This window comes from Lactuca serriola, chromosome 1 (assembly GCF_051521515.1).
Source record: "Lactuca serriola cultivar US96UC23 chromosome 1, Lser_US96UC23_V15, whole genome shotgun sequence".
In the NCBI taxonomy this organism is placed as follows: Eukaryota; Viridiplantae; Streptophyta; class Magnoliopsida; order Asterales; family Asteraceae; genus Lactuca; species Lactuca serriola.
Genome location: NC_136408.1, coordinates 89,006,534 through 89,019,232, shown reverse-complemented (window position 1 = coordinate 89,019,232; position 12,699 = coordinate 89,006,534). Strand labels below are relative to the sequence as shown.

The window sequence follows — 12,699 nt, the reverse complement described above, 5'->3', positions numbered from 1 at the left end:
TAGTCCTAAGATATGGAATACCTAGCATGTCTCTAGCATGCAATAATATCTCATAAAGTGCATCATAAATATCTCATAACACAAAAGTAAGGGTATTTTGGGAAATCACCGTTCGGGCTCTGGCTGATTGTACACACTGCTCTTTCTCGCTTTCTCTTTGAACTCTTATTCGCTTTAGAAAATTATTTCTTTGAAAACTTTTCTTACTTCCTAAGTTTGAGTCCAGAGTTACCCGAAGGCGCATCCGAATCCCTCAAACCAAGGCTCAGATACCAACTTGTAACACCGAAAATTTCAAAACAATTTTTCGTTTAAAAATAATCGTTTAATTCTTAAAAACACTTTTCTTAAAATCTCATTCATAATCGAATTACAAAACATAACTCCATTTTCACTTGCATAATAAACCAGGATCCTCAAAACATGACTATTTCTCTGGTGTGTACAATCGAGCCGGTGCCGTCCCGTGATCTTGAGAGAAACCTGAAACACATAACACAAAACACTATAAGCATGAAGCTTAGTGAGTTCCCTAAAATACCACACATAACACATATTAGCCACTCAAGGCTATAACTCTGTGGGTCCGTGGACCCTACTCTGTGAACCCTCTGGTTCTAACTCTGGGAACCTTCCGGTTCTAACTCTGTAAACATGCACAACATAAATCACATAGAAATAATGCAGTACAACACATAACATACATAGCATACAAATACTCTGTCACGTAACTCTGGTTACCTACTCAAGGTAAAGTATAGTGAGAAGACTCACCTGGCAAGCAGGAAGCAGATATCCTCATGCTTGCATCTCGAACTCGCCACCATCTATCACATAAGGCAAAAGCTCTCTTGAACATAACTCTCGAGACTAGACTCAATCCTCTCTTGGCACCCTCTTAAGGGTAAAAGACCGTTTTACCCCCTTCTTGGTCCAAAGGCCACATTGCTGACCAAACCCTAAAAGTCAACAAAAGTCAACGGTCAAACTTTGACCCAACTCGCCGAGTGCACTCCGGTGACTCGACGAGTACACACATGTCCACTAACTCTTTGTCCCGCTTGGTACGTCGAGTCCCTCCCTATGCTCGACGAGTCATACCAGACAGGAATCGCGGGGCCACCCCGACTCAACTCGCCGAGTCTCAAGAACAACTCGGCGAGTACCGCCTTGAACTCCAGTCCTCTAACCCCTCCTGACTCACTGAGTCATCCCCCAACTCGACAAATCTATTCACTGAGCAATTTACCCTAACCCTACTCGCCGAGTCTCAAGAACAACTCGGCGAGTTCATGCCATGCACAAACTCTAATGACCACCTGAGGTCAGATCTGTTTCCCCAAACCATAGATCTGGCCTCCCCAAGCATGAATGTCATGTAAAGTTCGAAACTTGATGCTTGTATAACCACAACAAGGCATCAAAAGGAGATTTAGTCCTAAAAATGGCAACCTAAGGCCAATAACCCCAAACTGGTCCATAAAGCTCCAAGGGTCAAGGTCTCTGGACCTCTTTGAGTCCAGATCCAAGGCACAAACTCGAAGAGGGGCCATTTGCTCCACATAATCACTCTCCAAAGGGGTTAGAAAACCCTAAATCTAATGATCAACATCAAAACTGAAGGAGGTTCGAACCATTACCTCAAAATGATGTCTCTGAACTCTGGAACTGCTTGAATCGCACCTCCTCTTTGCTCTTGTCACCTTCTTCTTGCTAAACCAAGAGTTCAAGGATTAAAAAGTGACTTCTTCTCCCTCACAACGATTTGTCTCACTTAGGGTTCTCTCAAGGGACTGGTAGCCGCAATGCGATGCTATAAGTGCCCTTAAATAGGCTCCAAACCCGGGGGATTAGGGTTTCATTAAACAGCGTGGACTCGCCGAGTCCACTAATGGACTCGTCGAGTCCGGACGTGAACCCGGATGAACATCCGCGACCCTACTCGGCGAGTCTTGGCTCCAACTCGCCGAGTTCCTCCTCAAACTCCAAAATAATTAAATAAAATGATATACCTGGGAAATCAGGATGTTACAAGGTATCTTGGCCTATAGCATGCAGTAGGACCGCCTCAACCTCATACACCACCATACGTCGACATATAAACAATCAAGGATCAAGTAGGCACATAATACATGCAATTAGAGATGCAATCAAAAACCATATTCACCCTCAAGATCCGAAAACTAGATTTTGTCAAAACCAGTTTTGACCGAATCGGATCAAATTAAACTGGTTACTGGATCGAAACCATTTTGGTAATTCGGAAGCAAAATTAGATTGGACCTCATATTTAAAACCGAATCCGTCGAAAACTAGTTTTTCTATGGCCGTTAAAAAAAGGGAACTTTTGAAAAAATCAATTTTTTTCTAACCGTTAGAAGGTTCCAAAAAATGTCTATTTGACTATTTCTTGACTCTTTGACCCTCTTAACACATATAAATAGATCGCATTTGTTAGATTTCAATGTTACACATAATTTCACTACTTCTGGACTTCTAGTTTCTTAACACTCCACAAAAATGAGCTTTAGAAATTCTACCGTGGGTGATCAAGAGTTGGATGTAATGGTGGTGAAAATCTTACCAACCCGTCAGAATAAAGAAGTGCAGGAACATTTTGATATGGTGCTATTGTCGAACAGGAAGGAAAAGACTCGATGCAAGAAGTGTGGGTTGTTGATGGTAAAGATGACATTAGTACTTTGAAGAGCCATGAAACTAAAACTTGTCTGGTTGTAAAAGGTCAAGGCAATTCGGATAAACCGACTCCCGTCGGGGCAATTTTTAGGCACAACAATAATGATATTCGTGAAAGCTTTTGCAAGTTCATGATTCAAGTGGGAATGCTTATCAACCACTTCGACAACCCATGGTTGACAAGGATTTTGCGGAAAAAAAATGCAACCTCAATACCGGCAAGTAAGTCACACTACTCTTAGAGGTGATGGTATAATGTATTGGGGTATAGACAAAAGAGGTATACAATTGGGATTTTTAGATATAAAAACCGTTGTTTCTTTAATATGTGATGTTTGGTCCTCCACCAAAAATTGTCCCAAAAATTATCCTGACGTCACAACACATTAGATAGACCTCTCTACTTGGGTAATGAACAAATGAGTTATTGCTTTTGTACTTATTGCGCATCCTCATACGAGGTCATGATTATTTTCAATTTTAGTAAGCGTTATAGCGGCTTATAATTTAAGCGACAAAATCTTCGCTATTTCTTTTGACAATGCAATTAACAATGCCGCCGCCGCAAAAAGAATATTTGCAAAATATAAACCTATTTTTGATACCTCATTTATTTATACCCGATGTGTTTGTCACATAATTAATCTTGCGGTAGAGGATGGTTTAAGAATCATATATTCTATGATTGAAAAATTAAAAAGTGTGTTAATAAGAGTTTTTGGGAAACACATAGCGACAATCGAAAAATATCGACGTTTTGCACTTTCCATCAACATAAATGCATATACTCCTCATTGCGATGTTGACACTAGATGGAGTTCGACATGCATGATGTTTGAAAGTTTGACATGTCAAAGAATCTATGCAATTATTTTACGATACCATTTCAAAAGGAAAAAACCCAATTTTAGATTTTGATTGGGATTTGATGGAAGAGTTTGAGGACATGTTAAATGTTTTTAAACAATCAACAACTTTTCTATCGGGTGTGAATTATCCTACAATTCCTTTGTTATTAAATGAGTTATGGTTGATGTCCGCACAATTGGAACATTTTAAACAAAGAAGTGAAATATTTGTTGTAGTTACGAAACCAATGAAAACAAAATTTGTCAAATATTTTAAAGAGATATCACCACTTTTTACTTACTCTGCAACTTTAAACCCATGTATCAATGTTACGGCCGCAGAGGCTTTACTTACCAAAATTTCCATCTTTTAAAATTTGCAAAAATATGATTCTAGCTACATTCGTAACCAAATAAATGATTTCAATAATATTTTTACTAATTGGTTTGACCTTTACGTAGGAAAATATGGTGAAATGTCACACTCTTTTATCGGTGTATCTGACGCTACTAGTGGTGCATCAGGTGGTAGTGGAGGTCGAACGAATTTTCATACCGACCTCTATAACTACCTTTTGGAGGAACAAAACAAACGAGCACTCACATTAACCCCTAGTAGAAAACTTGGAATTTATATGGGCTCAAACTTTTTAAAATTCATGAGTGCACCACAATTTAAAATTTTGGATCTTTTGGCTTGGTGGAGAGAAAAGGAATCACAATTTCGTATTTGATTTACTAACTGTCCAAGCTTCCATGGTTGCTTCGGAATCCGCTTTTTCTTTTAGTGGCAGGGTTTTATCAAAGTTGAGAACGAATCTTACCCCGATTTGTGATGGGGGTTTACATTTTCTTGAAGAATAACTTGGATTCGGTGGAACGTACACAACACTTGGCATCACTAGAAGGCCTACTAGTGGATAATGTCAAACCGAAGATAGTGGAACAAGAATATGAACAAGGCTTATTAATGCATTCGGAACTAAACGAAGATGATGATGATGATGAAGACGAAGACGAAGATGAAGAAGATGGTATTGATGAGTCCCCTATCCATTTGCGTGGTCGTTGAAGAAAAATTTAGTGAAGGCAACACGAAGTAAAAGACCACAAAAATTGAAGGCTATTTGGAAAAAAATGTTATAACGCCACTATATTATTATTATTATTAGTTAACTAGTTTGATATCAGTATCAAAACTTTTTATATTTCGATGTTTGATATATGTTTTAAGTACTCTAATGAACCTATGTTGCATTTTGTGTTATATTTGAGTGCTTAAAATGTTTTTTTATTAAAAAAAAATCAAACTCCGAATCGGATTCCAACTTAATCGGATTAAACCGATTCGGATCAGGCATCTTCAAATCTAGTCAAAACCGGTTTGGATTCAGATCTAACCGGATTGATTGTGACGTCGGAAAAACCAGATTGGATCCAGATATCGGTTAGATTAAACCTTAGTGCATCTCTACATGCAATTATCAATAATACAGCTCACTACCGCCTACTAGTCCTCGCACAGCACATTGCTCCGCTACCAACTAACCTCTGTGAAATTCATAAGCATAAGTAATCAGAGGTGAGATAGCCACCAAAACAGATGGTCCTAATCTAGAGACACAACCAAACAAGTAACATGCAAGAAAGCCTAGATCAAAAGTTCTCAGCCTATCCTACATGACTACCTACAACCCCTAGGGCACTACACTACGTGATAAGCAACCTATTGGTATTCTGACCGACACACCATATATAATCTAGCATATCACTATAGCACAACAAAGTCCTATACACAATGATACATAACCAACAATCCAAGGAATGGATAACCATATGTACCCAGAGGTGAGATAGACACCCGTACAGATGATACTAGTCTAGAGCCACAACCAAACAAGCAACATGTATGAAAGCCTAGATCAAGAGTCCTCGGTCTATCCTACATGACCACATACAGTCACTATGACATCCCTCTACTAATGATAACCAAAACTGAGGTGCTGGCATTGGTACCTTCGATATACGAATATAGTGAGGAAAAACTCACAAGAATGAAGAACCCCGAAACACTGAGACGCACTTCCCTTTCTGCACTCCTAGCTCCTGCGAATCCACTAATCACCAAACTAGGTAGAATCTTAATTAACAGTGAAAAACCCTCAAGTTTGAACCAAATGCAAACTGATCACAAAAGTCAATGGTCAAACTTGGTCAATGTCAATGCCACGTCAGCCATGTCGTGGGGGTCACAAGGTCAAATAATGAACATGCAAGACATTGCCACACCGTGGTCGTCTGTGGACACACCATGGAAATGCTAGAACAAGGTATTCGAGATTTTTGACTTTGACATGTTGTGGCTACTTTCACCATGTCGTGGCCACTAGAAAATCACCATTTTTCTCATTAGGATCTTAATCCTTTCAGACCTAAGCCGATACTTCCAAATCTACTTCTCCACATTGAATTAATGGATAAAGTTTCCAACTTTATCCATTAGGACCTCACCATAAGACAAGATCTTAAACCCTAAGTCCTTAATATGACCAAAACTCAAACATGGGGCAAAGAACACTCATGCTAAGACCTTTTTTCTCACTAGCTCATAAGTTCTTGACCAAATGAGCACCACATCAAGCTCTGCAGTTCCTCAAACTCCAAAAGCACCCATGAATGGGACCAAAACATCCAAACATGGTCTTGAAATAGAAACAAGAAGAAAAAAGGTCAATGTATGAACTTTATACCTCTAATAACTCGGAAATGTGAGAAAGACCTTGGATCCAAGCTTGCTCCTTGCTTCCTTCAACCAAAATGAACTAGTTTCTTCTTCAAGTTTCACCAAATGAAGCAAGCAACCTCAAGTTAGAGCCACTAAGCTCAACATTAAGGGAAGAAGGGTAGGGTTTCAGAATGGGGATATGGAGGCTAAAGGAAATGACCTAGAATTGGAGTTATGGGGCTTAAATATGGGAGAAACGCTAAAATACAAGGGCTTGGACTGCTATTGTTCCCACTCCATGGTCATCCATTGCCACGTCATGGCGACCCTCTAAAATGTGCATTCGATAACATTTCACACCAAGTCGTAGGCATCCACATGCCACATCATGGTTAAGGGTTTGCTCCAAAAACCTTTATTTTTAGTTCCTTTAATCTTGGCCATTCTGCTTCGGGAAATGGGTGTTACAACTTCCCCCTACATTGAGGGTCACAGCACAAAAACCTAAGATTCAATTAAGAACCACAAATGTTCATCGCGCTTCCACATTTTGCTTGTTTCTCTTAATAATTTATGATTTTTTTAATATGAAGATACATAAATAATTGGTTTGCAAACTCCCACAACCATGGTTTCTTTTTATAATTACATTGTGAATGACTTAACACAAGAAATGGCAACAAACTATGATTCTCTTGCGTATTATATCACATGCCTTTTATCTTATATAGATGTTGAGTATATTATATAGTATACAATACAAGTACAAACTAGGGTATCCCTTACTCATTTAGCCCAGGGATTGGTAAAGCTTTAGACCGGCCCTGCGGAAACTAGACGGACCTGGTATAGTGACGGTAAAGTGACTTATTGGGCAACTTTGAATTTGTCACCCAAAGCATTTATAGTTGACAGATTTTAAGCAATGTAGTTGCTATGTGTAGGTCCAAAAGGAATGGTACATATCCCTTTTTTTGTACTATATTTTAATTCCCAAATTAACATACTAACCTTTATAACTTTTTGAAATAGGAAGGATTTCTCACTAGACCTTAGTTCCTTACATTAAGACATACAAGTCTTTCCGACAGTTTTGAGAAGGATTCAATTACATAAAATGCGAGTGCAATAAGTTGGCTCCTGAACAACCGAAGATTCGTGTCTTACACATTATGTTTGTCTTGAGTTGGAGTAATCTTTGTTTTTCAGTTGGAATATCATCAAAAAGTTCCTTGCAAATAGGATTCTCAGGATTTGGTGAAGTTCTGAACAAACTTGATTTTAAATTTGTAGATCTTTTATTGGGTTCCTTAATCATTTTTTAATCAGATCGAGTTTTCCATTTTGTATAGATCTTTTGGAATTTTATATATTTGATTACAATTAAATTATTGTTGCAAATTGTATTTTTATATGAAGTTTAACTTTCTATCCTTTTTCATATTTGTTATCCTTAATTTTCTTTTTGTATTTATAATCAAGTCAAATGAAATTATATGTTTGATTGGTGTTCAGTTCTTGTTGCATATGTTTTTTTCATATTAAAGTTTAAAAAAGTGGATAATTGTCTTCTAAATCTTGTTAGGAACACGTTACACCCGTTCGAGTATTTTGTCCCAAAACTGATTTTGATCCAAACCAGTTTGAAAGTCACCCAGAAAACAAAAAAAACAACAAACATAAATCTTTTTAGCGCACCTCTATATGCATATTCCAAGTTATTTGAAAGCTATTAACGATAAGGCACGTTGCAGAGGAGAAGGCTTTTTATTCATAAAGAATAAAGACAACAAAAATGACAGAAAGGTCAAAACATGGTTAAGGAGAACGCATGCAGTACAACACAAGAGAAAACTCCATGAAAGTACCAATCTCTAAGATACGGAACTCCATATAAAGAACAATCTTTAAAGCATTTTTCAAACCGTTAAACACATGATTGTTAAAGATTTTCAAACTATCAAACACATGATTGTTAAAGATAATTCCATAGATCTCTAATAACATGAAACAGGGTTTAAAACATAGTTTTAAACAGAAACCGAAAGATTCAACACGCAATTGATGTGCTCAGCAGCTTTTCTTCAAGATCACCTCCTCTGGAGCTTCATCCCCATGACCCATCATATTCAAATTGCTTAGCTGGCAGACAAAGCAAGAATGGTGTGAGAAGAAAATGATATTTACAATCTAGAGAGAGAAAGAGAGAGCAAATGAGAAGTAAACATATTCCTAATACATTGTCACTGGAAAAGCAATATAGGGGAGCACGATTGCATATGACTCAACTTGATGACCGGAATGTTATGAGGAAGAGGTTGTAGTGCATTTGGCAAAGGGACAAATACTGTAATCTTTTATCCCCCCCAAAAGTGACAGACAAGTGTGTTAGACTTAAAATCTCAATTGTTAATTGATTTCTAAACCATTATGTATGGAATAGAATTTAATGTGAAGGGAACAAAGTAGAAAAAAGAAATGTGAGGATCACCAACAAAACTATAAAGATAGACACCAATATTGGAATAAAGATCGTTTGGTACTATTTTATGTGGTGAATCCGAAGGGAACAAAAGTGGAAAATTAAAAAGGAAATCCAAGGATCCACTATGTGCTTCTCTACAAGTAATTCCTAAACTGAGCACTTAGGAACAAACATGTTACCCTTAAAAAGCAAATAATCATGTGGCAATGATTCACATGAAACTCCATTTTTACATTCCTGAAAAATTGAACCAAAATCAACCTGCATCTTGTAGTACTCAGTAGTCACGTAATATCTCAAAAACCAAGCAATTTGGCACCAAAAGCAGTGACCATAGCATATCTCATCAGAAGTACATTAGCTGACACATTGCTCTAGTCATCCTTCTAAACATGTTCATTATTTCTTCATGATGAACCACACATTGATCGAATTGCCAATGACATCTTAACACGATATGATACACATTCGCAGACCGTAGGCACCACAACCCATAGGTCACGATCTAGATAATTACCAAATAAAAAATAAAATTAGGGCTTGCTGCCACCATTAGGCTGATGTAATTGGTAGGGTTGTTGATGAACATGTGTGTGTGTTGGGGGGGGGGGGGGGGGTAGGGAGGGGGGAAAGCTGCAACTCTTTCACAAGTGTGGAAGATGATATTCACAACTTCCTCTAGGAGTATTGACTTTGTGTGTAAGGCTATTCACACACTAAACACCTTATTGACGATATCTTCAGTGTTAACCGAGCCACACTCCATTTGTGAAACTACTAGCACCATAGAAGCTTTATCCTCAATGTTCATGTAATGTCCAGGCTGAGCTATTTAATCAGGTTAGTTAGTCATGGTCATATCCCTTCTACCATAAACACTTTACATTGCTTATATTTATAGCAACCATCATATCTTCACCTAAAACCATCATTTGATGTAGCATATCCGCTTAAAGCTAACGGTTTGTGGGTTGTTTTCTTAGTCTTTAATTTCTTCTCACATTTCACAGCAGCTTGTTGACCTTGTTGAGTTGTGGACACTAATTTTTTTTCGCCGCGAGTCAAGGGTGCCCCACATTAAATGGGTGAATAGTATAGATTCCATACCAATGATGATAATATGTTAGCTCTATATAAAGAGCATCTTTTTTAGTTGTACGTTTGTCATTTGAATACCTAATACAACTTTACACTTCCTCAAAAGCAAAACATGGTAGTAACTCGACAAAGTCACTACTTCCACATCAAGACCACAAATAAATCAAGCCATGCTGCCTTCATGAAGTTTTTCACATTACCTAAGATAGTTAGTTTTTCAAATTCCAAGTTGCACTCTTACTAGATACTTGTTTCAACTTATTTAGTTTAGCGAAGTTATCTTTCAAATAACAATTAGTAAAATATCTCATATTAAGGTACTTCTTAAACATATCCAAGAAGAAAATTTTGTTTTACTTTCACCCTTTCATTGGTTTTCAGACTCACAACACAACCTTGATTTTAGCAACAATTTTGGATTTACTTCCATGTCTTCATCAGTCATCATTTTCCTTGTATTCAACAATATCTTCAGTTCTTTGTAACCGATCTAAGCACTTAAAAGGATCGGTTCCTCCTAAGAATTTTAGACATCAAGCTTAAGACCATGATCATCATAGTTGTGTGACTATACTCTTTAACTTCCCTAAACAATAAACTCCAATGAACCACAATTAAATAGCATTCCAACATGGAAAACATAAAGGCTATATAGATATTTAACTTCTTAAAAGATTAAACTCCCTTGTACTAGTATTAAATAGCATTAAACATGGCTTTTGATTTTCCATGTCATGCAAATGAGCCTCAAAGAAAAGTAAAAGAAAATTCGCACCACCAAGAAAAGCCTCTAAGCCCTTATCCACCCATTCTTTTAATGTCCGTGCATCAAAATTCATGTTGTGATTAATACATGGACCTTACCAGGCCCTTAATGGTGGGATTTTGAGAGGTTTATCACTGATAAAGGCATAAAAGCTTAAAAACAGCAAATTAAGATGTAAATGAATTTTGTGAATTATAGACTCCAAGTCGTATGACCTCAAGCTTTCATTGAATTGTCTACGTTTATAACGATCGTCATATAGATAGTTAGATTCAAGTGCTTTACCTTTCATGATTACCCAACTCACTTGAACTACCTGGGACAAGACAAAGTTTTGGTACCTAGACATATAGTACAAAGATAAAATCAGAGGCACAATTCGAGCATAACGAACACAATATGAAACCATATATGAAAACCAAAAAGCCAAAAAATAAAAAAAAAATAATAATTTAAGTACAACCCACCTTGCAACTGTTGGTGATGCTTGTTTCCTGCCTCTTTTTTTCCGGTGTACTGCATACATGAGGAGATACAAGGTTACTGCATACACGAGGAGATACAAGGCTTGGTATATACCTAGGGGCCCATATAAAATCTGGAGTTTGGACAACACTCTCTTTATGACACAGAAACCTCTTCTTTGGTCTGTAGTACTTTATATCTTTCAAGTGATGCACAACTTCAGTCTTAGTCTTGTGGCCACGCCACACAAGCTCCCAAGATTGTCTCACATTATACTCATTCATCACCCATATTTTGACGGTACACATACCATCAAATACACACAGACAACCATCCATGGTCCCCAAACGCATTGCTCCTTCGGAAGCTACATCATTCTTATATCTCATATCATCAGGTTGTGGAATCTCCTTAAATTTGTCCTTGGTCAAATCTAAAGAAAGAATTACCTGTTGCTTATCGTCAGGTGAACCATGATATGCAACCCAATGAAGTGCTCCACTGTGAAGGACACCCACCCTACTGATACAAGTGTAGTCTACTTCTCCTATAACTTCCCAGAGGTTGGATTTTGAACTAAAAATTAGAAAACAGGTATGACTGCTACCTTTCCCAAAACCTAATACCACCTTATAGTCATCTTTGGATGAATCATAGCCAAAACCATAAGTCAAAGGTCCGGCCTCAGGTATTTGGGGCTTTTTCAGTTTATTCACCTCTCTAGTTTCAGGATTGATAAGTAAATATTCAGCACGAGAGGGAGTAATGCATACCAAACCATTTGATGAGCCAATTATATGACGTTTTCGACTGTCAAAATAGATATTATCAGCATTACTTCGCTTGTTGCCGTAGAGCATAACAGACATAACAATTCTCCTTTTTACAATTTTGTCATTTTCAGAATCACGGCGATAACTGTGTTCAAGATGGGCTTTGATGAAATCAGCTCGAGAGATCAAAGATTTCCATGAATTTAAAACACTCTTGTAACGGATCAGATCCCTCACCTCTGATCTTATCAGTATTTCTGCAAGCATTTCCTCGGGCAACCGTTCGATTGAAACCCTTTCCTCCGGCAACTGTTCCATTGAAACCCTAGAACCGGATGATCGCATTTGCAAAAGAGAGAGTAGGTTGCGTGTGAGAATATACTATGTAGGCTTCTTTTATACTAAATTTATTACTAGGCACTCATAAAAAGACAAACTTAGTTTTGCGAAATCTTACCGGATAGAGTAATTACCTTTAGTGATGACTTGATGTGCCTTGTTCAAATTTACCACATATGCTTGTGGATCAAATAAATTTGTAGATCCTAACATACCTACTAGATATGATTCTTGATTGACAATGCTGGAATCTAAGATAACTATAAAGACATAATAAGAATTAGGTTCCCTAAATGGAGAGGGAAGAAGGAAGGCAAGATAATAAATTATCAGTGAAGAAACTTGCCTTGAAAATAGGCCTGTAATGATCAAGTTAGCTACATAGATAACGTGATTTACCAAGCTATGAAGATCAAGCACAGTGGCAATACTGTTATACCGGAAGGAAAAATTTGTTCCTTTTTGCTTGCTTCACTTAGTTCTCATCTAATTCAACAATTTTA

The 12,699-nt window shown here is 37.5% G+C and overlaps 1 protein-coding gene across 1 annotated transcript; it reads right to left on the bottom strand.

The window, feature by feature from the left end:
- Positions 1-8,305: 8,305 nt before the first annotated feature.
- On the bottom strand, positions 8,306-12,304 carry LOC145069953 (F-box/kelch-repeat protein At3g23880-like). The gene is made up of 3 exons (XM_079016889.1): positions 11,087-12,304; positions 10,905-10,960; positions 8,306-8,412 (listed from the first exon to the last, which is right to left on the bottom strand). Exons 1-3 carry the CDS (start codon positions 12,200-12,202, stop codon positions 8,409-8,411), a joined length of 1,176 nt encoding a protein of 391 aa, XP_078873015.1. The 5' UTR covers positions 12,203-12,304; the 3' UTR covers positions 8,306-8,408.
- Between the last annotated feature and the right edge of the window lie 395 nt (positions 12,305-12,699).

Excerpts from the sequence above, each read along its gene's own strand:
- LOC145069953 (XM_079016889.1), bottom strand. The coding sequence starts at position 12,202 with ATGCGATCATCCGGTTCTAGGGTTTCAATGGAACAGTTGCCGGAGGAA. Across the intron at positions 10,961-11,086 it reads GCATCACCAACAGTTGCAAG|GTACCAAAACTTTGTCTTGT; the intron begins GTGGGTTGTACT and ends CTATATGTCTAG.